This window comes from Agelaius tricolor, unplaced genomic scaffold (genome assembly GCF_023055355.1).
Source record: "Agelaius tricolor isolate 1412-34295 unplaced genomic scaffold, bAgeTri1.0.p SCAF_6, whole genome shotgun sequence".
In the NCBI taxonomy this organism is placed as follows: Eukaryota; Metazoa; Chordata; class Aves; order Passeriformes; family Icteridae; genus Agelaius; species Agelaius tricolor.
The window spans coordinates 33757100-33784407 of record NW_027269266.1 but is presented as its reverse complement, the minus strand read 5'-3'; the positions used below and the strand labels follow the sequence as shown (position 1 = coordinate 33784407).

General features: G+C 41.7%; 1 protein-coding gene across 2 annotated transcripts in view; it reads left to right on the top strand.

Annotated features, from left to right (window-relative positions):
* Positions 1 to 22908, top strand: part of RFTN1 (raftlin, lipid raft linker 1) — a 95926-nt gene extending 73018 nt beyond the window's left edge. For both annotated transcript variants that reach the window (XM_071429292.1, XM_071429293.1), the window contains 4 exons: positions 4442 to 4557; positions 15157 to 15260; positions 16617 to 16698; positions 20493 to 22908. In XM_071429292.1, coding sequence (XP_071285393.1) covers positions 4442 to 4557; positions 15157 to 15260; positions 16617 to 16698; positions 20493 to 20930 — 740 coding nt within the window. In that variant the 3' untranslated portion in view covers positions 20931 to 22908. The remainder of the gene's footprint in view (positions 1 to 4441; positions 4558 to 15156; positions 15261 to 16616; positions 16699 to 20492) is intronic.
* The last annotated feature ends 4400 nt before the right edge of the window (positions 22909 to 27308 follow it).

Here is a 27308-nt window from a genome sequence, read left to right as displayed (position 1 = left end):
TGCACCTATCTGTAAAAAAAAGGCCAAAAGGACAAACTAGGGACCCTACAGGATGATCAGCCTCAGTTTGTTTCTGGCTGGATCACTGAGTAGGTCCTCTGGGAACCTGTAGACACATGACAGTGATTTGGGACATTCATCATGGATTTAACAAGAGTAGAACATACTTGAAAATGATTGTCCTCTGTCATAAAATAACAATTTGTGGGTGAAGAGAAAGCAGTAGATGTCATTTTGGGTGAATTCATCAAGGAAGTTTGGCAGTGGCTCCCATGATATTTTTGTATCCAAGCTCGAACCATGCAGCCTAGGTGGGTAAAAATCTGGTTACATGGCTAGACTCAGAGGATCGTGGTTAATAGGTCACAGTTTACCTGGAGTAAAAAGTGGAGTATCACAGAGATCTCTCCTGGGGCTTGTTGTGTTTAACAATTTTATCAGTGATGCACAGGAGGCAACGAGGCTTGCTTTTGTCAAAATTGTGGATGATCCCATACTCAGGAGACAGCTGATGTGCCTCAGAACTGGACTGCTGTCCAGAGGAACCTGGGCAGGCTGGAAAAACATGACAGCAGGAGTTGTTTGAAATTCCATTAGGACAAATGTCCTGCCTCTGGGAAGGGAGAAGCCTTTTCACTAATCCAAGCTGGGGGCAGCTTGGCTAGGTAGCATCTCTGTTGAAAGGTCCAGGGGAATTTTAGTGGGCAGCAAGCTGAAGATGAACCAGCACTTGAGAGAGTTAGTTCAGCCTGGAGAAAGGACAGCTTTGGGGGACCTACCAGTGCCTGGCAGTGCCTATGAGAAGACAATCAAAAAGGTGGATCCAGCCCCTTGATTGTGGTGTGTGGTAAGAGGATTGGAAAAAAATGTACATAAATTGAAATAAGGGAGGTCCCTTTTGGCTATGAAAAACCACTTTCTCATCATGAAAACAGTCACTCTCTGGAAAAGACTGCCCAGAAAGTTGTGCCGTCTCCATTCTTGGGGATTTTGAAGATGCAGCTGGATAAAGCCATGAGCAGTATGGTCTGCAGTTGTATTGAACCTGCTTTGAGCATGTGGTTGGACTGGAGACGTCCTGGAGGTCTCTATCCAGCTGAATTATTCTATGATTCTATGAAACTGTTGGATCAGGTGCATTTCATCTAGTGGACCAGCTCTAGAACATGTGACTGTCAGCTTAAGCTGCTCTTAGATCTAGAGCCCTGTGTGATAAAGGTACTGCAGACTCAGTGCATTTGGCTGTTTCTTTGCCCTTCCACACCTCTGTGTAAGAGATGCCCTGAAATTCCTGCTGATCCTGACAGCATAGGATTTTAAGGTTGTAAGTGCCTTTTCTTCAAAACATGACCCTGCTGGCTTTCTCTCTGCTGCATTCTCCTCTCCATTATTCTCAGCATCCCAAATGCAAAGGAATTAATGATCCAATTATTCTTTCCTGTGCCTCCCTTTTTCTCTGGAAGTGTAGTACATGACCTGTAAAAGGTAAAAGGTGTGAGATGTGAGAATTGGCAGGTGTGCATTCGTGACATGAATGTTTAAAAGACTGTGGCACAACTGGTAGAGAGAGGAGGTTGGATCTGCTTGGGAGGGAAATCTCAGTGATTGTCATCCACCAGTTTCTGTAGAGTTTTTCACCAGCATCACTCTGTTGAACAGACACTGTTCTTTGCATTTACAGCTGTCTTTCCATCATCATTTTCCCCTTCCAGTTTTCTCATTTTCCATGGGTTTCTTTACTAGCAAAAAACCCCATTAAAAATCAGTGGATTGTATGATTGATGGATGTAGCCTTCAGAAGCAGTCACTGTACTTCCAACAAGGAAGCAAAATCTTACAATCATTTAGGCTGGAAAGGACCTTGAGGATCAGGAGTTGGACCATAAACTCAGCACTGCCAAGTGAAGTTTCTGCTGCCTGTAGGGTCTCCCAAGCTCAGCTATTGTTTTCTAAAACATTGCATATGTGCCATCCTACTCACATATGTGGAAGCTGTGAATTGCATGAGTGGAATGCTCAGCAGAGTGAAACATAAAGGATGATTTACGAGTGAGTGCAAACACACGCCTGCTGATTGTGTTGTGATCGCTTATTAATTAGCTGGCAAACACGGGCCAAGGAGAGCTCAAGCTGCAGTTGTGCCAACAGTGTGACACTGAATTTCATTAAGGGAATTCACAATACAGGAGCAGTGCACTGGTGCTGTATAAAGCTGCCCTGACGAGATCCGAATGTCTGTGTCTAGTAGGGATCTGCTTTCAGTCTTAGGTGCTCTCCTGTCATCCCTGCTTTGGAAAATTAAAGGACTGTTTGTACATTAGCATCCTGAAATAGATTTGGATATGGGTTTGGGTGTTGGAATGTGATATTTCACAGAAATTGAGTTAGTTCCCCCTTTGTAGTGTCAGGTCTAACAAAGTGCTGCTTTTGAATGAAATCCAGTAATTAAATTTGGACCCTTTGATATGTGGCAAGCGTGCTGTCCCTGTGTTTTCAAACCTGTAACCCAGCTACTTAGTGATCTGGCCTGTTATTTCACAACAAAAATGTCTGTTCTTCTCACTTGGATGAGAGATCTGTCTGGATGACAGGAGTTACTGCTTTGTAGTCCAGCTCATCCACCTTGGAGCAATGTGTTATCCTGGCTTGCTGTAGTGCTGAGGAGTCTTCAGATCTCTTTATTTTAAATAGAGTTGCAGGAGACCTGCCTGTGAAAACAGTGTGAAAGCAGACAGAGTATTTTTCTTTCAGTCTCCCAATAGAATCTCAAGGATAATCCCTAGTAAGTGGTTTACAGCTTTTTTCCTTCACAAGTGAACAAAAAAAAAAAAAAAAAAAAAAGTTTTAGTTTAGCGACAAGTATTTGCATCTCCTGACTTGCAACTTAATGACTTGACAGTAACAGCAGCAAAAGAGGATAAGGGACTGTGCAAACAGAAACAGAGAGGTTGTGCATTGACACCTGCAGCAGCAGTCTTGCTGCAGTGTGTGTGTGTAGACATAAGCCTCCAGATGTAGGAGTCTGGTCTGTTGTGGGCTTTGCCTGCAACAAATTTGTTATTTCCAGATAATAAATTGAATTTAGATCATATAATGACATTGGAAGATGTTGACTGAGATTGTGTCTGCAAGAGGTAAGAAGCCTCTTAATCCTCCTCCCTGCTTCCTTTGTGAAAATTGTTTTTGAGTTTGATATATGTTTTCTCTTGGAGGCAGCAATTCCTTCCTGCTGGCATTTCTTGACCTTGTAACATCCAGCAGGAAAGCAGGATGACCCTGATGAAACACCTAAGCAGGCTTATCCAGAAAACTCCCCTGTCAGTTCAAGAATCTGTCAGTTTGGCATGTGTGACTGCATTTCAAAAACATGTATTATACCAGTTCAAAGAATATAGTGTTGCTAGAAATGTAAGGAAACTATCATGCAAAATACAACATTTGGGGAGGGGATAAGCAAGGTCTTTATAATCAGTCATACAGGGTAGATATATTGTTCATATTAGAAAGGCTGAAAAAGACGCTTTTTGACAATGTGAGAAGAGTTTTCTCTGTTTGTAAAGAGCACAGTCCTGCTTATTTACAGTTTCCCTAAAGATAATTCTGTTGTTCCATCAATCAGCTTATTTCAACAAAGAAAGATAAGGTTGGGTTTTTTTTTTTCAGTTGTTCTGTTTCTGTTCTGTCACGGAGCTGACAAAACCTAAGTTCTGGTGTATGGGAGTGATTGCTGGTTATGGAGTGTGTGGCTGAGTTAAAGGAGAAAGTGCTGCTCAAGTAACTTTAAGAGGATGTGTTGTCTGAAAAAAGGCTGAACGTGTAGGGAATGCAAATGAGAACAGAGAGGCACTAAACCAGATGGTCAAAATGCCTTCATAAATTGATTAAATAGTTATGAATGTATCTTTTCTTTCACACTGTTCAGATATGCCAGATCATCTTTAGTCCGTGTAGATCGCTGTATCTGCAGTGGCTGATCCATATGAAGGGTTCTGTCTTGTGTGAATGAATATGTATGGTCACAAGAATTGATATCATAAATATCATAAAAATAAATCAGTATACCTTCAAAACCCCTTGAAAATAACACATTGACATAATAAATGGTCTAATGGTCTTTAGTGTGTTTACACCTTCAAGTAGGTGAGCAGTACTGCTGAACTGAGGACTGAATCACTTTTGCCTGCTCAGAATGGGAGAGCTATGGTTTCTGATGGCAAAGGAATAACAGACTGGACAGCAATGTGTGCCATTAGGGAGTAGGATTGCTCTTAAAACTGCTAGAGATACAAGTCTCATTCATTTAATAGAGCTAGATTATCAGAGAGTGTCTATGAACTTTATAGTAACATCCTTGGAAGAATATGTTGTTAATAAATTCAGATGCCTCACTACACATGGAGTGTCTTCTATAAAGCTTACAGGAAACCCTGTGTTTTCACAGATTCTTTACACGGGACAACGGATGGAGTGTTTCTCTTCGAAGATTTTGCTGTGGAAGACAGTAAAACCACACAGGGCTATGATGCAATTGTGGTAGAGCAGTGGACTGTCTTGAAGGTATGTGTACAGTCTTTCTTCTTTGTCTTTTTTTTGTAAATCAAAGCACTCCAAGACTCTGAGACAGACTCTCATGTACTGACCTGTGCTGCAGCAGTACCAGCCAGGCAGCCAAAGTGAAGGGATGCAATGTTAACAGTAATGCCTGTTCACCACACTCTGGGTTTGTACAACACACTTCTATCTCAACCTTGTGCTTTTTTTGGAGGGTAGGAAATGCAAATGACATTGAGCAATGAAAGTCAGGGCTATCTGTCTCAAAATTACAGATGTCTGCTGGATTAACTGCACAGAGGATCTCCATTGGTTGTCAGGGCAACATGATCACACAAGTCATTATAGCATCGCAGTTCTAAAGAAGACAGCCCTTTAGGTAGGCAGGCTTAGCTGCAGCAGGAAAGCATGGAGAACTGCCTTGCCTCTGTTTGCCCTCCTTCATATGCTGAAAAAACTGCATATTTTGGGTAGGCCCCTCTAGACAAACCACAACTTGGCCTTCTGCAGATCCAGGTGCCCACACAGATCAGTAGAAGCACTGCTTAGGCCAGATTGGTCAGTACCAGTCTTCCACAGCAAATTTTATACACACAATACTTCTGTGTTTGAAAAGCTGGGCTTAAAATTCTTAGTGACTTGAACCAAAAAGAACATGGGAGGTTGGGGGAAGAAGTAGCTGCATAACTTTTAGGAGGTTTTTTTTGGTTCTGTCTGATGTTTGCTAGAAATAGATGCTGTGTATCTGTAAAGGCAATACCTGATCATTTCACTTGGATTGAATTGTAAAGGGTGTAAAATCCTTAGACAGATAATCCCTCATTTTGGCACACACATACCAGAAGAACAGATTAAGGGTAAATGGGACAGATGCTAGAGTAAGTGTGTAAAATTCCAGGAGACTAAGATTAAGAGCTTTGTTAGTAGATGATGGTTTTCTAGTGCAGCAAGAAATGGCCAAATAGTAACGGCTGCAAACAACTTGCAGAGTTGCAGAGTTAACAAGCTGTGTTAATAGCAGCTTTTCTTGTTGGTGATCTGTGTCTGAAAAATGATTCCTTTATTGCATTAAAATGCTATTCCATTTATGACAGACTTGACTGTAAATTCTTGTTCATTTTTAGGGTCAAATTTCATTGTTGCCACTCAGGAACGAGGTTTTGGGGTAATAACAGATGGTTTCATGAGTGCATTAGGTCAGGACTGATCAAGAAGGCAAATGTTAAGAAGCATTAATGTTAACCATGTGTTTAAAACTGTTAGGAAATGAATAGAGGTTGAAACAGCAAGTATATACTACTTCCTACTACTGTGTAAGCTGTGTTTGACAGCACCTTATTTCAGAAGGCTGTGTTAGCTCAGTAATTGTTCAGAGAAGAGAGTGGGCATGGTCAATGATACAGACAGCTTCCATATTAGGAAGACTTTACATGTGTGTCCTTCAGCCTGGAAAAGAGAAGAGTAGAGTAGGGTAGAGAGGTCCTAAAACATGGGAAAGGGGTGAATAGGGATTATTTGCCATCTCTTCCAGTGTAAGAACTAAATGCCAAATGGTGCTAGTCAGAGCCAGGTGCAAAGTAAACAAAAGAGAGAGATTTCAGATAATTATTTATGCAGCAGATCTGTGGAACTCCTTTCTGGACAAGGTTGTGAGTCCAGGAAGTTTAGAGGATCTTGTGTTCATACAACCATTTTAATTCAGATCAGGAGTGCCTTTTTGAAGTGAACCCACTGATCCATCCTTAATATGCCTCACTTCACCTCACAGAATGGTCCCACAGTGCACAAACTGGCTTTCTTTTGGTAGAAACAAAACCAGACATGCTAAGTACACAAAATATTTGGGGCATGCTTGACCTAGTACATATTACTTTTCCTTAACCATCACTTAAAACCATGTTGGAAATAGCTTTCTGAGTTATAAATGGATTCCTGGCCAGAGCCAGTTTGGCTCTCAAACAACCAATCCAAGGTTCTCCATCTGAATAGGATATCATAACAAAGTTAGGCATAATGTGTGGGCACCAGACAGCTTCTGTGAGGCTACATGACAAGGATAATGGGGATCCTGTGTTGGCAGAGTGCTCTCAGGACTCAGCAGAAGAGTATTTTGTAGCAGCACCCTTTGAAGTGTTAGAGGCCTTAGGTGTGGAGTATCATTTGCTTTCAATTCTAGCAATTCCATGCTGGAGAGCACTGCTGGTCAACAGATTAAGGATTGAACCTCCCAATGCCATCTGGTGTGTCAGGAGATGCTGTACTGCTGCACACCATGTCTTTGTGAGGGCTAATGCCGAGAATCTCCTGTTCCAAACATAATATTTGGGATGTGCAATTTCAGAAACTGACTGATAGCGTATACAGAGCTTGATCAGATTATTCTCTGCTGTAATTAAAAATTTGGATACTGGCTTTCCCTAGCAGTTTTGCTCTTCTGAAATCAAGTGTGGCTGTTCTGTGGGCATTATGAAAATGTTCCCCACCAAGCTGAAAGAGGAAGAATGGGGGGAAGAAAAACCTTTCTGAAGGAAGAACGTTGAGGCATTAGGGAAGTCTTGCAAAGGTCTTACCTATTTGGAGAAAGAGCAGAGCTGGCCACTTTGGTTTTCTCCTCCTGCATTTTTACTAACTGCCAGAATATATCTTGCCTCATGCTTTCTGAGACATAATAGGTGTAGGTAGGTAAAGTCATGGAATCAGTGGAAGGACTGGAAGCTGGCATCTGTAGGCACGTGCACAGTGTCGTACCCAGAAGACCAAGTGTTAAACCTTGTTGGAATTTGCCTTTATTTACCATCAACATGGAATAATACAGTGGCAGAGGAAGGGACTGTAAAATGGGGAAGGAGACAGAGTTCAGTGGTGACAGAAGATGTCCAAGAGCCAGTAAAGGCTTCTTTCTGTTACGAGTTTTACAAAGTATAGTTGTTACAGACATAGTTATGGAGCAGGGGAATGACTCATTATGTAGAAGATTGGGGGTTTTTTGGTGTACATTCAGCTCTCATCTACATTAACATTTTCTATTTGTTATTTCCATTTCTGTCAAGGCAGTGGTAGAAGCCCTGATAGGTAGCACGACATAAATGAATATAATGGATCTTTATTTTAAATTTATGTCAGATTTGGTTATCTGGATGAGCTTTGGAGTTACTCAGATGTGGTCTAAACTGAATGTAAATTTATTGTGCTGTACTAATTAAGAAGAAGAAGAAACAAACAAAAGAATCCCAGCCACAGCAGAAGAAAGCTTTTTTAGAAAGGGCATCGATACATGTAGCATGTATCGATGCCCTTTGGAAAGAAAACCTCTCTAAATGAAAAGGTAAAGGGTTGCTGTTTAACCATTAACACAAAAGAGAGGGGTTGGCACACCTCTTAGCAGGGAAAGTGCTGCCTTTTTAATTGCTAAGGCTAATAGAGAAAACAAGCTGAACAGTGTGATGCACTCAGTGTGTGTGTAAAATGTCAGTTTGTAGAGGATGTAAAGCTCGCAGCTGTCACAGTATGTGGTCCCGCCAAGCAGCAGACAGGATGTAATAGCTCTGAGTAATTTAACTCTTTCTTCTCAAAAGTAGAGCTGTGCTATCCTCTGCAAATGACCACAGGACTTGTTATGACAAAATACTGCACTCATCCTTATCACTTTAACTCTAAAAATGTCAGGACGTATTATTTCCACTGCAGTCTCTGAGATCTGGCCCTAAAACTTATTTGATGGTTTTAATTCTGCTTGTGTAGGCAAATGTGGGTAGACAGTTCTGATTAATCAGAGCCTGCATGATTTCCATCTCCCCAACTCTAAATCTGTCACCTTCCCTTCACCTTCCCTTACCCAAGACAAAATAGCTAATACTGTCTTTAAAATAGAATGCTAAAACATTTATTTTAGATTGCTGCATTGTTCTGCCTCTGAAGCTGTGTTCATTTTGAAAATATTGTCCTTAATTTACATGTATTTTCTCATTGAAAATCTTGAGCTGCTGATTCATCATTTTGTATTTGCTGCTACACCATACCTTTGGTGTACTGACATGAATTAAAATCTCAAATATATTGTGGTGTTGCCATTTCCCTGGCAGACTTGAATGGGGTCAGTCTCCATTGTAGACATGGTAAACCTTTTAAAGTGCGACATAACAAAAGATTTAAAAAATTATCTCTGCTGAGCCTAGGTTGCAAGTTGCCTTAATGTAAGCCTTGAAACAAATTCTCTGGAAATAAGGATTTGATTTGTCTGTAAATCTGATTTAGGTCATATGTCAGTTAAGCCATGTTCTGCTGTCTCTGGCCACAAGAGAAAGGCATGACCAGGTCAGCCAAGGAGCTGATGGCAATGGGCATGAAAAGCCCAGGGGAGTCATGTGTGTGACCCTCTTTACCACTCAAAGGACAGATGTGCTGCTTGGGCAAAAGATTTCAGCAGTGTCTGCAGCTGAATTCTTGTTGCTTTTTAAGAAGAGCTGAACAAAATCCTTTAGGAGCCTCTTATCTTCCAATAATTTGTTTTTATTAATTCTTGTTTCTTTCCTTTATATAACGATTGAAAGCCACATATATATATATATTTTTTTTTCTGCTGAACTCAGTAGACATAGGTTTAAAATAGATTAAAATCCACATGATTAAGTTCCATAGGGTAATATTTTCATTGGTTTTTATGATTAATGTAGTAACAGAATTTAACAATATGAACTTGGAGCGTCCCTGATAATTTCTTGTGGATCTGGTAGCATTGAACATCTAACAAGGTGAATGCTTCTTCCATGTGAGTAAGGGCACTTGAAGTAAAGAAACTGAAAATTCAGCACAGTATGGATTAAAAAATCCTTCCCAGCTGTCATGGTTTTCTAAGAATTAGTTCTCTGCTCACCCATAAACCTTCAAGAGAAAAACGAGCATCCTAGATCTAAACTTCCCACTTAAGAACAAGCTGAGAAGAAGTATTTCAGTCCTCTTTTATACTTGCTGTAAAACCATGCAGGGCACATGTTTCTTTTGCTCAGCAGCTGACTCCAGCCAGCAGCAGTGCCCTGGGTGGTGCATCTGTGTGAGCATGTTGAGGGGTGTGAGCGTGGCTGCAGGGACCCCAGAGGCCACACACAGAGCCACCCGTGGGCGAGGGGCAGCGCAGCGCTCGCCTTCCTGCTGTGGGAGCCACTGGCAGTGGAGGGTCCAGGCTTCAACTGCAGTGCTTGCATGGAAATAGATCATTACTTGCATAACTGGGGAGTGCTGCACAAAGCCTTCTGGTGAAAGCCACATGTTGTTTGGGAATAAATTATAACCAAAGGGGATTGTGTCAGGGAGGCTGCCTGGGGATGATTAAGCTGCGTGTGGAGGGCACGCTGGAGTGTGTAAGTTCTCAGGTAGTGGTTTTCTGTGTTGTATTTTCCCCCCAGAGAATTGATGGATAAGCAGTAAAATCAATGTTCCCCTTAAGGTACACTTCAAGTGTTGCAGGAATTGTGAAAATAAAAATGCCAGATTTATTGAAGAAACTGTACTGATGGATTGCTAGATCACGTTTATTTCTTGTGTTTCCTGGACAGTTACGTGGAGTTGTTTCATCATTTGTACATTGTCTGTGCAGTGGTGAGTTCAGCACGTCTTATGTGGCCTGTGTGAGTTCAGCACATCAGGATGTGGCCTGTGTGGAGAACCCTCTGTGTCAACACATTCATGTTGTCCAGCTTTTGCTGCATCTCTAAATTCCATATTGTGTTGCTGTGCAAATGTACTTCTGTGTTACAGGTGTAGGCAGTATCAGGAGCACTCTGATATTTCTGTTAGTTTATATACATGCCAGAAAATAGGATTTGCATCCACAGAAGTCACAGAGAGAAGCAGGCATTGTGGGCACAGAAGGGTTTTTTGGTTGTTGTTTTAATTTTACCCTAGATGTGGAGCCAGCTGTGAATGGTACTCAGCAGCCTGTGTGTGTACTGAAATTGTGACTGGATTTTCTGAATTACAGAAACACTGTCTTAACACAATGCTGCCTCATACAGTGTTACAGCCTTACTGTATTCTCCAAAATATTTCACATTGCAGGAACTCATATATATTAGTAATTGTAAATAACTCTAAATTACATATGCCCAGAATATTGAGGGAAAAGCCTGCTTGTGGATTTATTTATTACTCTTTTTTTTTTCTATTACTTTTCCAGTGAGGTCCCCATTTGGCAGCTGCTCTTTGTTGGTCAGTGACCCACCTGCTTCCCAAAGCTAGTGGTGGTTTCCAAGGATGCAGGAGCCATCCCACAGCCCCCTGCTCCACAGCTAATAGATGTGTAGCAAGTATCTGCCAGCAGCATGCTCTGTGGTGTGTTACACATGGAGATTCAGGAGCAGCTCAATACTAGAGGAACAAAGTCCAACTTTTTTATTGCTGAAGCATTTGTGAAACTTCCCTTTTGCTTCCAATAAATGTTTTTCATGGTTCAATACTGTTACACTGTCAGCAGAAATTATCTCTTGGAAGAAGTCTGAAAAGGAAAAAGGCAAATAATTCACAAATTTAGAGCTTGAATTTAGTCCCTGTGTCAGCTGTGTTACTGCAAACAGAAAACGTTTGCAGCACACTTTTACTGGGTCATGCTTGCACAGTCCAGGTATTTGATTTCTCTTATTGCATTTTCTTTCTTTTCCACTGCTTTTGCCACTTCCACTTCCTCCCTTCAGTGCCCAGGGACAGAAAAGCTTTGGCTTTGGCAGAGCTGGGGACTGGTAGCCAGCCTTGGCTGGGGGTTCTTGGTGCCGCCCTCGTGGCACCCCTCTGGTTTTTGTAAGGAGCTGGGTTTGAATGAAGTGCCCATTTTCTGCAACAAACAGTAGGTTACACTTTCAAAGCAACTTGTTTTTTTTTTTACTTCCCATCCTCTTTGCCATCTGTCAGTAAATTTTGGTACACAGTCTGTTAGGATTTGCTGATAAAGGTTTTATTAAGATTTATTTAATGGGATTTTCAATCTACCACTCTTTAATCCATGCTGGAAAAAAATATTAAATAGTGACAATCCATAGCTGCCTTGTAACTAAATCACGTTCACTTAGCCCAGGAATAGCCCAGGAAAGAATGATTTCTGAAGAACTTCTGTCTCACAAGAGCTTAGTAGTTGTCTTGTTTATTATCTTGCTGTGGTTAAAATTGCCACAGTAGGGGGGGAAAAGAAAAAAAAAAATTGTTAATGCAGTTGTTTGTGTGGCTTGCCCTAGATATTATTCTTATCATTTTTTCATCTTTTTTTTTTCCCTTCTAATGAGCAGAAGCAACTGTGAAAGGAAAAAATGCTGGAAACAAACAATACAACTACAAATAAAAAGAATTCTTTTCATGTGATGCAAGTCAAGGGAAAATCCTAGCTCAATATGCTCTGGCTTCTTGACACTCAAGGTGTGATCAGAGATTACTTATCATCCACAGGAGAGTGGGAAGCAAGTTAATTAAAATTTTCCACCCTTTCAGTGAATGAAATGTCTCCCAGTTTGAGATGCATTGTTTGAACACTTCTTTTTCAGGAGAGCTCTGGCATGGTTTTTTTCTACTTCTACCGGTGTTCAAATCCAGTATTTGCTAGTTAGAAAAGAGCATTGCACTTTTATTTGAGGGAATGGTGTGCTTGAAATTTCATTTCTATTGTCTCTAATAATAGTAGATAAAATAATTACTGTATTAAATGTAAAACGAATACAAGATTATTCTTTTCCTCTGCACCCATCCCCCAGTATGTTTGTTTAGAAGCATTTTTGCTTTAGAAAGCATTTAATGTGACACCAATTAAAGGTCTGTATAACTGTGACTCCTGCTGGCACACAAATTCCAGCCGTAGGATAGAGTTACAGCCGATGATTCAGGAGGGGGAGGGAGAAATAATTTCATGTGGTCTTAAAAAAAGCTTCAATTATCTGTATTTGCAAGTCAGGAGTTTGAAGCCCATGTGGATTAACCTGTTTATTTTGGAGTGACTCCTTCCTCTTGTCTGTCATCTTCAAACTCAGCCAATTATTGGGAATAGTCTATTCCCCAAGGACCTGGAGATGAGGTGTAGTGTCTGACTCCAGTGAAGGGGAGTTGGATGGAGTTGTTAAAGGGCTTGAGGAGCTCAGAGGAGGGAACACCTCTGCATCATGTACACACCTCCTGCCTCCAGACAGCCCAGCAGGCACACTGGGGTGTTGGGTACCAGCACATGGGAAAAATGAGACGTCATTTTTTTGTAACAACTCTGTACAACTCTTTAAATAGGTTGATTTTTTTTAAGCTGCCAGATTTAAAAAAAGAAAAAAAAAGTTTTTTAGGCCTAATTGACTTAAATTTATTTTCTGGTAACTTTACCCTTTTGAATGTGCTTCCCTTCTGTGCCACTGGGTTGGGAAATACACCATCATCTGCTGCAGATGATGCTTCATCCTGACAAGTCAGACAGGTCCAAAGCCAGCCCTGTCTCACTGCTCAGAGCCTGCAGGGACAGGGGGCTGTGGCAGGAGTGATGGCATGTCCCTGAAACAGTTTGGCTTCTACAGCAGCCAAATGAGCTCTGCGTGGTATTGATGTCCTTCCTCATTGCCATAATCTCCCTCTGATTTCTGACATTTGTTGCACATCCTGATGCAAGAAGAAGGTTCTTCCTGCTAATCACCCACCTCAGGCAATGAATTCAAAATAGAAATCCTCTTTACAACACAAGATGTTCCTCAGGGCACAGACAAGCTCTGCTGTGCCAGTCTTTCCTGATCTGCTTCCCTCCTCTAAATGAGTGAGCTCCTTTTGGTTTTTCCTCTGCAAACACTGTTTGATGGAGGGAATGTTTTAGACAAGTCCTTTTATGTGGCACCTCATGAAGAGCTTGTGATGGTGGATGCTCTGACCTTACTCTTAATCATCATGTTGCATATTTTCATCTTTATTTTTTGTAGGCATTGTTGACCAATCTCATAAATCTCAGCATGTTATTAATACATCTTTTTGAGGCATTACAGCTTAAAGGCATCTAGATACATCATGATTTTTTTATTACCCTTGGACACTCTATTTTAAAAACTGGAAAGAGTGCACAAATAGCCCTCTTCCAGAGGGAAATGGGAGTCAAAGGAGAGAGACTCTGAATCTACCACAATCCCAGCTTCAGGATGAGTTTGACTGCTCCAGTGGACACAAGTTAAGGGCCATGTGGTATTGTCCCCCTCTTGCAGAGTGTCTCATTCCTCTCCCAGAGTCACAAATCCAGTTTGTACAGGGTGATGTTTTAATGTAGCACTTCCTCTCTAAGCCCCCACAAGCCTCTGTACAAAGTAACATTAGTAGTGTTCTCTTGCAGGCACTTTCTGGGGTAGAGATTTTAACATTTTCCTTTTAAGCAGGACTGATACAGCTTCTTCAGCTATTTGCACTTGTAGTCATGATCGGGTTTTTAATAGGTATAGTCAGGCAGCCATTCAGTTATAAAGATATAAGTGACCTAAATTACATTTGTTAGAAGAAAGGAACAGCTGAGATTGGAATTCACTAAAATACCTTGAAATAACTACAGAAGGATTTGGATTAGTTCTGATCAAATGACTATTTCATTACTGTGGAATAAATGGATTTTTTGGAGCTGCAAAACTATTGTGCCTTCCCCTGTGTTGCGAATTGGCAGTTAAAACTCCTTTCGTGCACGTGAAACCAGTATAAGTGCCTGAGCTTTTTGGCAAATGTAATTGTTATTCCAATCAAATTTAGTTATATTTGTAGAGACTAGTAGTTACCATTTGTCTTCTTTGTGTTTATTAAAATTAAAAACCAGTAAATATGCTGTAGCATCTATTCATTAAATTACTGCAGTCTTGGCAATTAGACACCTCACTGGAATAATCTTTGTTGAAACCACCAGTGGTTCTTTCTGTGTGGATTGCAAGGTCTGCCATTTAGTTGAAAGGGAAAGAGCAAGGCTCTGCTGGGTAAATGTGCAGCAGGAGCCAGACTCCTGCACTGAAAGGCAAAGCTTTTCGTCTCGCCCACAGATTTCCTGATTCAAAATAGGAAGGCAGCAATGCTTATTTGTGAGCGATAAAAGGCACAGGCTCATACTTACGTTTTTTGTTGCTGTTGTTGGCTATTTTCCTTTTGATCCATCATGGTAGAGTAACACGACTGATTTCAGTGCAGATATTCAGGGTTAACTGAAGCTTAGACAAGTGCAGAATCTGAGCAAAGCACTTCTGTCATTTTTTAACTACTTGAACATAATTTTTCTCGGGAGGAGATAATTGATAACATACAATGAATTTATCCTGTTCAGATCTGGAACGATCTAAAGCTAGATGGATGAGTCAGGCAGTGTAAGAGCAAGATCACAGATGTTTACCATTTTAAACAAACCCCTTTAACAGTTTGGGATGTATGGGCGGTCGATCATTTGTCTCATGTTTTAGAACATTTCCCTTCCTGCCTAGCTGAACATAAAACATGACCCACTTTGGTGCAAAACCCCATTTTCCCTCTGAGAAAACGCACACATGTATTTTTTTCTTGGGGTTTTTTTTTTTTTTTTTTTTTTTGGAGTCAAGCTGAATGTGGCACTCCAAGTGCTAATGCCAACTGTTGCTTTTCCTTCCCCAGGGAGTTGAAGTGCAGACAGATTACGTTCCGCTGCTGAATTCCCTTGCCATGTACGGCTGGCAGCTGACGTGTGTGCTCCCCACTCCCATTGTGAAGACAAACAGGTAGGGAGGGGTGGGTGCTGCCTTTTGGCCAGGGAAGTTGCTGTACAGGCACCACAGTCTGCACAAGCAATTCCCTGTGCAGTCAGTGTGGGTTTCCTTGCAGAGCCTGCTGCAGCTGTTCTCGGGGTTTTCCGCGCCTCATGAGCCACATGGGGCAGGAAGCACATGTCTGGTGGGTAGAAAGATGCAGGGTGGCAATGTGGTTTCTGCATGAATTTTCTGGGTGTTTCTGCAGCTCTGTAAACTCTGCTACGGTAAAATTCCTGCTCTGGCTCTTCCAGTAACATCCTTTAGAGCAAAGACAAAATGTGTGATAATGTTTGGAGTGAGATGTTGTCTAGCTGAAGAAAAGTAATTTTATTCTTAATAGATGTCTGTCTAATGCTGCTGATACAGTCTAGCTGAGCAGAACCCTGTGAGATTAGTGTGTCACTGCTCGAGTAGCCTTGTGTGCAGATATAATAATTCTGTGGTCTACTTTGCTATTATTTATATTCTGAGGTTTTAAATATAAATGCAAATCACTTAAAAATATTCTTCCTAACTGGTGAAAAACAATCATACCACTTGTTAATCATGAAGATGGTGCTTTCTGAATTTTCACTGGTCAGGAATATATTTATTTGTATATATACACCAATATAATCAGTTGTGATTTTTTTATCTTAATTAATATGCCCAGCTCTTTATGAGATTTGGATGAAGACTACTCCTACACATAAAAACCTACAAAGTAAAAGGCCATCTGTGTTGAGGGAGAAACTGTATTTAAGTTTTACATAAATATTCATTCATAAGAATGAATAGAAAATCAGAGTTATGATTTGTAATCCCTGACTCTTAAAAGATATATATAAAAATAAAAATTTCTTTCAGCTTTCTGTATCCCGCTGATACCTTGAGTAACAGAGGTCGGTGCAGAAGGGCACCCACCTGGTGGTTGTTCCTCCTGCCATGCTGCAGACCTACAGGGAGCACCCAGCCCCATTCCAGATCAGTGCCCCTGGAGGGAGGGAAGGAACACTCTGGTGTTGCTGAGACACCGGGGCACTGGAGCTCTTGGGTTTCTTCCTTTTTGTTCCAAACAATTTATTCTGTGTTTGCACACTAATGCTAAAACATTCCACAAAACTGTGTCATAGGCTGACAGGCTCTATCAGTCTGAACATTCCCCTCTCCCTGCCCCCCAAAATACCAGGCTGCTCAGAGACAACAGGGACAGGCAATGTGAGGATCATTCTTCATTTTGTTCTTCTTTGACCTGCAGAAATAAGTGACTGAGATGGATTTTCGCTTTGAATGATGCTGGATGTGAATTTAATTCATTCTCAGGAGTGTGCATTTGTTTCTTTTCAGGGAGGGGAATTTATCTACAAAGCAAATTGTATTTCTTCAGAGACCTTCTTTGCCCCAGAAAGCAAAGAAGAAAGAATCTAAGGTAAATAACCTTGAGTTTCTGGTTTCTTTGGGTTTTGCTAGTGGTATTTTTATATTGAAATTGATTTCCCATAGAAACAAAATGGCCTATTCAATGTTTCTGTGATACAGTAGCAAGACAGAAGGAATGGAACTGTTCAAATGAAAGAAACAAAAAATGCTCAAATGATGTCAAAGCTCCTAGGTTTCATTCTCTGATGAACTCACAGCAGTGTAAGAAATGCAGATTTTTCTTCATGTAAACCAGCCATAAACCTCCATTTAGACCTAAAATTCTTTGATGTTCGGGGCCTGTAAGGTGGAACCAACACTATTTTCTCTCACCCATTTCCTGTATTTTCTGTTTAAACTGCTCTCTCATTCTCTCTCTCTCTCTCTCTCTCTCTCTCTCTCTGTTTTGGTAGAACCTGGCACAATGTAGGCCTGATCTTGGCAGGTGTTTCTGATGTGTGAATATTAATGGATTCTGCTGTAATTTAACCAAGACAAGCCTCTAGAATCCAGCTAAATTATCCAAAGGCATAGCTGACAGCTAATGATGTATGGATGTGGATGCATGTATGTATTCCCACATCCAGTTTTAAACACATAGCTGTGTGAACCCCTGCCCAAACCTGTCATGCCATACAGCTGGAGAGAGAAATACAGGGACTGGAAACAGAAAGCGATGGCCTTCCTACAAGTGGTCAAATTTGCCTTGCCCTTTCAGGATGCAAGGGATCAGAAAACCCAGATGAAGTATGGACAAGACCTCTGGAACCACGTGTCAGTAAGGTTGCTGACTAATGCAGCCTTGTTTTTGTTCTGGCTCTGTGGGCCTTGCTGAGTGCTGCCAGCCCAATGTCACCTGCAGGAGCGGGTGCTTGAGGCCATGCAGAGCTGAGCTGCAGCAGGAGATGGGAAATGCTGAGCAGAGCTGAGCACCAGGAGCATTTTACCCAACAGTTTAGATAATTGCAGGTAGCTTTCATCTATGAAGCTCTCACTGTTTTGGAGCCTGGTTCTGTGAAAGTTGTCTTTTTGATACAGTGCAGACCAGGGGAGTGTTTGAACTGACTGAAGCAGGAGAGAACTGCTGGGAGTGTGACTGATTTAGGATTTACCCTCTCTCATTAGCAAAGCTGGAGCCCAGAATACTGTGTGAACTTGTTACAAAGCCCACTTTCCTTGTTTTCTCTCTTTGTTTTCAGGTGATTAAAGGGATCTTGGGATGAGTGTTAGAGTGCCTGTATTTGGTCATTCTTTTCCTACCACTGTGTGTGGTTTTAGTGGAAGGGATGGGAGCCCATATGTGGTTGTTCATCCTCAAATAGAGAAAGAAATATGATGCTGATTTCTTGTATTATAATAACACATACATACCATCCAGATGACTTGAAACTTTGTTTAAGTTTTTTTCATTCCAGGTTATAAAAACTTACTTAACAATGTCTGGTTGACAAAACAAAGGACTCAGTCGTTGGCATTGTTAAATATACAGGCATATTTGAGGGCAAGAATCACTACAGCACATTTTCATACCAAAGGTCAGGGAAGGATGACATACCTTGATTATAGTTCTGTAAAGGGATGTTGGACTGGTTCAACGTCCCTAAGTGGTTGTTGTGTCACATCAAAGATGCCAACCCAAGCATTTGATCAAAAGTTGTTGAATATTCTGCACATACAACATCCAGGGCTCTCAGGGATTTTTTTAAACTTAAGCTATGGCATGTTTAAAATGTTTATAGATGACCCTCAGAGGAGGGGAAATAGGATGATAACGTTAAAAGGATATTGCATTGATGGAAAATGTTCTGTCCTATCTTTGCACATCAATGAACTGCTGTCCAAGGTAGTCAGACAAACAGAAAAGGAAATATGCAAGGAGTGGTACAACTTCTCTCTTTAGTGGAAAGTACTCCTATTACTGTAATATTCAATTAGTAATTGTGTTCATTCACTTTGTACAAAACTGATGCTTATTTCAGCAGAAACTGGCTGAATGCATTTTTGTGAAATAACGGTGTAAGTACCTGACTTGAGTACACATACACACACTCACAAAGCCTCCTACAGCTGGATCTTTATCACATTTAGGGCCCTGCTCTTACCTTCTGTCAATGAGAGCTTTGAGTTAAGTGGAGTAGTGGATGCCCAGCCACTTCTGCAAATCAAAGAAGAAAAAACTCAGGTGTCTGAATTTTAAACAGCTGAGCTCTAGAACTGAGATGTTATCGTTCCTCTTTCTCTAAACTGCAGTGCTATTGAAGTGAAAGATAACTTCCTTTAAGTAAAACCGAGAAGAGTTTTGTGAAAGCCAGTTTCTTTCTTTTTTTTTCCCCTTCTGCTTTTGCACTAAGTTCAGGCTACCAGGAGAAAAGAACATTGTTCCAGCTTTGTAATCTAATAAGTTTTGAATGGCTTCTTGATTAAGGAATAAATAGCTAGATCAAAAATTTATGAATACAAAATCTTTTGGCCAACTTCAGCACAGACCCAGTTTCACTGGAGAAAATGGCTTTTTTGAACATGGCTGGGTTTGCTGAATGTCCTGATGAGATTATTTATGCCATCCAAATACTGGCTCCTAACCCATTCCTGAACTTCCATCAGCAACTGACACTGCTGAAAAAATGGCTGTGCACATTCAGAGCAAGCTTGTGTAGGATGGCTTAGCTGTGGCTTGGAACCATAGAGCAAGTCCAGAAGAGGCCTTGAAGTTGGTAAGGGGACTGGAGCACCTCTCCTCTGAAGACAAGCTGAGAAAGTTGGGGCTGTTCAGCTTCAAGAAGAGAAGGTTGCATGGAGACCTCACAGCAGCCTTCCAGTATCTGAAGGGAGCCTGCAGGGAAGTTGCAAAGGAACTCTTTGCCAGGAAGTGTAGTGATAGGACAAGGGGTAATGGCTTCAAACTGAAAGAGGGCAGGTTTAGATTAGATGGTAGAAAGAAATTCTTTATTGTGAGGGTGGTAAGACACTGGCACAGGTTGCCCAGAGGAGTTGTGGGTGCCCCACCCCCTGACAGTGTTGAAGGTCAGGTTGGATGCAACTTGGAGCAAACATGGTCTTTAGGAGGAGTCTCTTCCCATGGCAGGGTAGTTGGAACTAGATTACCTTTAAGGTCCTTCCAGTCCAAGCCATTCTATAATTCTACAACTCTGTGGTCTGGCTTTCCTTGGGGAAAGCTTGATTTATTTTTTGACAAATGAGGCAGATATAATAATGACATATTTGTCAGCCTTTATGTACGTTATACCTGTCAAGTTAGTATTCCAAGGTACTGCTAGTTCCCTTTTTGTTTCTTAATAGTAGTTAAAGCAGTTCTGATATGGTGGCTCTGGCAAGTCCTGCAAGTAGCAGCCTCACGCTTTCTCATCAAATGACATTCCTACAGATGGTTCAGAATGTTTTACTGTTTGGGTATGGTCGTGGGTGTGGTGTTAGTTCTGCTGTTAACCTGGTGAAAAACACTGGAATAATGCCATGGGATTGCTTCTTCTGTCTGCACTTAGCCAGCTTTGCATACCCTTCCCTTCCACACAGCGTAGAGAGGAACCTACCAGGCACAACAGCAGAAGCAGAAAGCATTGAGCTCTCCTTCCTTTCTGAAACAGAGATATCTGTGTGGGCAGAAATCATCTTATGCCATCTGATTTGGTCAGGCTACTTCTTTTTATCTTGGGGTTTTCTGGTCAGATTCAAATTTAGTTTTTGAATTAAAACTAACTCATCAAAACATGTTTACTCAGGAAAGTAAATGTCCGTGTGAGACTGCCTCTAATGGTCTTTAACATTTGGATCCCTTCTTTGTAGTTTCACTGGAGGTTCTCCAAAGAAGACATGCACAACAGAAAAATGAAGAATTCCACAAAGGCTAAATTAAGCACTAGGGAGAAGCAAAGGGCACAGGAGAAGCAGGAATTTGAAGTCACAGAGAACACGAGAAACTTGGAAGCACAAATCTCAAGAGCGGCCAAGCCGGATCCGGAGCAGCAGCCAGATGATGTCATAGACTTGGGAGAGGAGGTAGCCAGGACCAACGACAGCGGTGCCCCCCACGACGGGGCGTCAGCAGAGACGTGTCCTGCCAGCTGTGACACTGGTGACAGTGCTGGGCAGGCCTGCCCCAGCCTGAGCGTGCCCGGCTGCCCCGCGGGGGAGGCCACGGAGGGCGGGGGCTGCGCGCCAGGGCCGGACGGCTGCAGTGGCACTGATGGGGCAGCGCTGGACATGGACTGCTCCTGTGAATGAGAACGACTTTCAGGAACCCTGTGAGAGGCCGATACTTTGCCAAGACAAAAGAACAGATTTTGATAATCCCCACCACTAACTCCATTGCTCAACTCAGCATTTCTTTCGCATATCTTTGACTTACTTTGCTCCTTAGCACTCTGGTATCTTAATGTTTTGAGTATCTGCAGGGCCCAGATTTTTCAACTCACAGAAATTGCAAAATTCCTTTCACTGTACGTCGTGGGAAATGCTCTCCTGGAGCTACACTTTAAATTAAAAAGTAGGGAGGGACAGAAATCATACCTTTTTCCATGACCAACCTTAGCAAGCTAGCTTTGAGCCTGGGTCAGGGCAAGTGTTCCGTTCAGTCAGATTTTACTGTGTAGTACTTTCTTGTCCATGTAGCTTTTCTGGAGAAGTTATTGTGCCAGATGTTATTTTGTCACTAGGCTTGTAGTGTCATAAAAATGATATTTGGACTTCAAGAGGTTGAAACTGGGGTTGGAAAGCTTAGATAAGATGGCTGTTATCTATATCTTTCTCCAGGAGCACACTCACTGATGATACTCTCTTCTGAATTTTATTAACCCTTACAGATCTTCAAGCAATAAGCAAATCGTGTACCTGTTCAGGCACAGGGGGTAAGCAAACCCCCTGGTGAATTTGTGAGGTGGATGATTGCAGTACAGAATGCAATTTCCTATTTGGTCTTTGCCAATCAACAGTTCATTAGTAGCTGTGGGGGCTTCAGAAGACAGAAAAGCAGGAAACGAAAAGGCAGGTAAAAAGTACTTCTGTCAGTGGTTATCCTCACTGAAAAGGGAATTAGATGTTACCTCCTGACCTTTTCCAGGTGGTTTAGCACCACTTCCTCACTGTTACGAAATACCTTGTGGTAAAGAACTGAAATTGTACACAGTGGTCCGTGGCCAACAAATGTCAGTAAATGACCTTCCAAAATGAAAATACCTTAACAGACCATTTTCTGTGGTACAAGTAACCATATTCTGGGACTGATACCTAAGGGAATTCTGTAAAATTACCAACATTTTTATGTTTCAAGCTACATAAAAATATTTACAAGTGAATGTACATGTAATATAGTTTCTGTGCCAATGTTCTCCAAGTACTTCAGTATTTTTACAAATGTAGGAAGGAGTGGTTTCTCTCTTCTTAACCACCTTCATCCTTATTTAGAAGTGGTCAAGTAATCTGATAACAAGATGAGAAAAAATTCCCCAGCTTTTGTTGTCTTAAAGCAAGAGGTAGAGCTCTGTGATTTGCTGTTTTTTCCCTTGACCGATTTGTGCTTGATAATTTTCCTTAGTCTTCAAATCAAAATGCTTTAAAAAGGAGTATGTTCTGTATCAGACATGCACCTAGAGTGGTTCAAAAGCACCTTTTATGCCTAAAAATTACTCAGTTGGCAGAACATTGCGGAGAAGGGAAAAATTACATAACTTAAATATTCATTTAATTGGGATGAAAGCACTCAAGTTTAAACCATTTGATTTCACACACACAAAGCACAGTGGTATAGTTTTGTCATTGATTAAAGAGTGTTATATTTTGAATTCAGCGGTTTAACCACAGGACTGTAAGTAACTTCAGTTTCTGATGCTATTTTTCAATTGTTTCATTTGGTATTTTAAGATTACACTGGGGTTCCAATAGCCTCAAAAATAGGTTGCTGCAGTTGTTCTGCTTAAATACAAGGTCTCTGCTCTGTACAATTTTAAGTTCCTGTTTGCAGATTTTTTTAGCATAAGATCCTTTTACTGATGGTTTCTATCCCAAGGACCAGCTTTGTATTATCTTGTTTAAAAAGTCACAATATTTAATGAACGTTTTGCTAGTAGAAAGTGTTGTAGTAGAAAGACCTCTCCAAATACTTTTTAATAGAAAACATTTATTGGATTGCAGTTTGACCTTGTTTAACTGAATCCCAACTGCTTACAAAACTAAAGAGAAATAAAGGTCATGAGGAGATTCCTTATTTGTGGTGTTTGCACAAATGCCAATTGTTCATCCCCAAAAGGAGGAACTCAATTCTCAAAGTGGTGATGAGGAGAAGCTCCTTATTACTGAATTAGCAGTAGTTACTGGTGCTGCAGAACTGGCTACTTGGTTTTCCTTTCCCAACAGAGCAGGGAAGAGCCTGTGGGGAAGTTGCACTTAAGTGAAGGCTTGATTTAAAACTGTTCCTGTAAAAGCTGGGTTACGTTTGGGAGGAATTGAAGAGAACTTGAATGTTTTTTCACATTCAAAAGGGCAGCTGCTTTGGGGTTTATAATTTCATAATCAGTTCCAAGTTGTGATTTTGAATTACTCTGAGCTGGTTCAGCTGTCTGAAGTTGTGTGCATGCTTGCACCGTGCCCCCATCCCAAGGAGAGTGAGAGAGCCTAAATCATCTTTCAGACAGATGATCCAGATGTGATGAGGGCTGGGGAGGGCAGGTCTGTGGTGCAGCAGCAAGGCTCCACAGCTGTTACCTGCATTTTATTTCAGCTGCCTTTGCCATTTTGGGCCTGGAAAAGCAGGACCACCAGAGTGGCCAGGTGATTGAAAGACAACAGTCAGCAAGTGGTCATCTGAACAAGCCACCAGCTGTTAGGCTGGAGAAGTTCAAAGGAGAAAATCCAGCTCAGGCATTGGAATGGGCTGCTCAGGGTGGTGGTGGTGAGGCAAATGGTGGAGGTGGAGTCACTGTCCCTGGAGGCATCACATCACTGGGTGAGGCAAATGAGGAATGTCAAAAGAGGGGATGAATTAAATGAAAGATGGAAAAGGATTTTTAAATTGCAACAAACAGTGGGGAGCAGGGGCAGAGGGGTACAACTATGATGGGCAGGGTGCCCAAACTCTTGAAGCATCATAATGAAAATAGGTATGTTAAGAGGGGTGAAGTGCACAAACAATGGGACTGGTACTTCAGCTTGCATTATGGCTTTGATTATTGGATCTGCACTTGAAAACAGTATATATGAAATAGCCCAAAGGAGCTTTAATATATGTATGGAAATGAAGCTAAGTATAAAACAATATACCCATTTCTCCCTAATTTGACTTCTCTGTCAGCCTCGATTTCTGAGGTGAGCAGAGGAAGGAAGGGGCTCTGCATTTAGATAGATACCCTACTTTTTCTCTGTAGTTGCTGTGACTCTACATTTGCCTCAGGGAGCCAATTATAGGGCAGAAATGAAGCATCATCAGCCTTTCATGCAGGAATTTCATCCTACCAGAACTGAAGAGTATAAGAAGAGCAGATACTAATTTCTTGCTGATAAATGCTTCTCAAAAGTATGAGAAATGCCAGCGAACGACACGCCTATGAATTGTAGTTGCAGGCACAATTCATATGTCTCTGAGGCTGTTAGTGAAGATGTGCCCTTGCCTTTAAAAGGTGATCCTTGCCAAAGCCTCCCTCCTCAGGAAGGTGCCTGTGGTGCTGGATGTGGCAGCTGACTCTAATCAGTACCTTACCTATGCACTGAAGGGGGAAAAAAGGCTTTTCCATTTTAAGTGCTTTCTGTTACTCACTTACAAAAGCACCCTACTAACTAAAATGATCTAATGATAACTGAATAGCCACTCTTTTTCCAGCTAATTGATGCAAGTACTATAGGAATATTTGATACTCATTGTACCGGATGAGCACATGGCAAACTGGTATAATACATGTCACAGGAAGAAGAGAAAGTCTAATAAGGCTGAAACACCAGGTAACTCACAAACCATGTTCTTAAGTTTAAATATGAATGTATAGATGGATACATGTCTCACTCCTCATCCCTTATTGCAAAAAAAAAAAGTTTTCAGTCTATTTTTTCTCCTTCTACTTTTTCTCCATCAGCTCTTTAACTGATGGCACAAGTGTAAGAGGAATAAACATTTTCCACAATGACAAGATTCACCGAAATGATGAGAGTATTTCTCCAACTCAGTAGCAGCTGAACAGCAGGGGCTGCTCTCTCTAAATGTGATATTGGCCTGCATTGTTCCCACCAGTGCAGGCCAATATCACATTTATTGAATTGCTTGTAGACCATGTGTTTATATGGGTTAATGTTTCTGGGATGTTATTTTTATCTTCAATTACAGCAGAGTCAGATGCAATAACAGACTTTAAGGTGAAACTGACGTCTCACTAAAAGACCAGGAAACTCTTTAGAAAGAGGCTTCCAAAGATTCTGAAGTGTCAACAGGAAAAGGCTGTGGAGGAAGGGGACGTCAACAACTTTCCCGATTTCTTGGCTTAGAAATGGCATTTATTACAAGGTAAGAAAGGACTTCTTGCTACAGTACCAGAGCTTACTACTATTTGGGGGGGCAGGGGGTATGACATAATTGTTCTTGCCCGTGTTTCGGGGCAGTGTTTGTGTGTGTTTCATCCTGCTCTCCGAGTGGGTGAGCCCACACAATTAGAGAGATGTGTCCTTGCCCCACAGCACTCAGGCTGAGTGTAACAGGGGATGACAGAAGGAGGTTAGAGGGAAAAGAAGATGATGACAGAAGCAAAGGGGTTCAAAATGCCTTTTGTTAAATGGACATTTTGGTGCAGGTCTGAGGAAGGTTTGTGAAAGAGATGTAATTTGGGCTGCAGAAAGCCTCTGCATTAAGGGAAGAAAAGGGTATACCAGTTTATAATTCATGACATGATTTAGAAGTCATAAGAAAAACAACATTTAAAGGCTTCTCAGAATCTTTTTATCATGACACTGTTAAAACACAGACGAGCCTAGTGCGTGGCTATTTTAGGGCACCAGTACTTCCTGATAGCAATGGATTGCACGTTCCTAGGAAAGCCCTGCTTCTTTCAAGCATCAAGCTCTGACATGTCAGCTGCGATCTCTGTGAACACAAAACCCCCTGGGTGTTATTTTTTGTGACGAGCACGCTGTCCTATTTACATTCTAGAGTGAACAAACAAGGAAGCATTCATTGAAATAGGGGTACTCAGAAGGAATCTTCCTCTCATTGAGGAGGAGGGATTGGATGAGACATCCCCTCTGGGCCTGCAGTGGCTACACAGGGGGCCAGCAATGGCAGCTGGCAGTGGCACTGCATGGAACAGAAGCACAGACCTAAGCGTAGGCAGCAGAAGGCACAAACTTGGGGGCAAAGCCTCATCACAGTACTGTCCCCAAGAGGCAACTTTTAAAGGTCCATCAATCAGATTCACCCCTCCAGATGGAAAATTGAGCCTGTCCTTAAGTTCTGTGTGTGCTGAGTGGCAGCAGGTATGGCCTGTTCCCTTCAATACCTAGGAAGAACTGGCATTATTTCATTTGTTTATCAGCTCCTGACACAGTCCCAGCTGTGTGCTGCTCCTGCAAGGCCTGGCCTTTCCCAGCAGGGCTGCCTCTCTGCAGTCTGAGGATGAGGTGCACATGGATGTGGCAGTAAGCAGCCCCCAGGCTGTACAATGTACCAGACTGATAAAAAGAGGGTACAACTGGAGTATGCTGCAGCTGAAATGACTTCTTGGGAAAGAGCTACAGCTGGGCTTGAGGCCTTCTTAGCCAGCCACAGGGACATTATGCTTGAAAAACAAAGTGCTTCACACCAAGGCAAGTGCAGCAAGCTGGGAACTGGCTGGTGGTTCAGTGTCTCTGCAACCCCTATTTATGGCAGAGCAGGGAGACACTGATGGCAAGGAACGTGCTGCATTACCTAGACTGCTATGTCTGAAACATGTAACTGAAGGAAAGGAGCCACTAACAAAGGGAAGGCCTTATCCATTTGACATTTTTACTAATTCAATATGAATTTAGTATTTTTGATACTGTTCCTGACTGAGGTCTTCAAGTGTACAGGATGAATCTCTGCCACTTAAGGACTTGAACTGTCTATGCAGATATCTAAAAAACTCATTATATATTTTGTTGGTCTCCTAATTTCTATGATGAGTTTTTCTAAAAGTTGGACAAAGAAGGGTCATTCAGGAAGGGCTCAGGTATTGGCCATTACACCTAGAGGTACACTCATGCCTTGCATGACCAACCTTTCCAAAGACTTTTTCCAAGCACTATGTCCTGGAATCCCCTAAAGCTCAGTAATTTATGCAGCAGGACTGTGGAGATTTCCTGTCTCAGCTGTTGCTGGCCAGTGCTGCTTTTGAGGACATGGCCCATGCAAGCACAATCTTGGCTGAACAGCCTCAGCACAGGATACAGGTTCAGGGGAAGAATTCCTCTGAATGCTGCACTCAACACTTTCAACTCAGGGCTAAACAGGATTGTGAGAAAATATCTCTCTCAACACAACTAACTTATTTATATAAACCACATAAAAGGTCGGTTTTTTTTTCTTCTGAGAAGAAATGGCAAGAGAAGGAAGTCACAACACAGCAGCTTTTCTATAAAAATAGTAAATACATTATATAGAACTGGGGG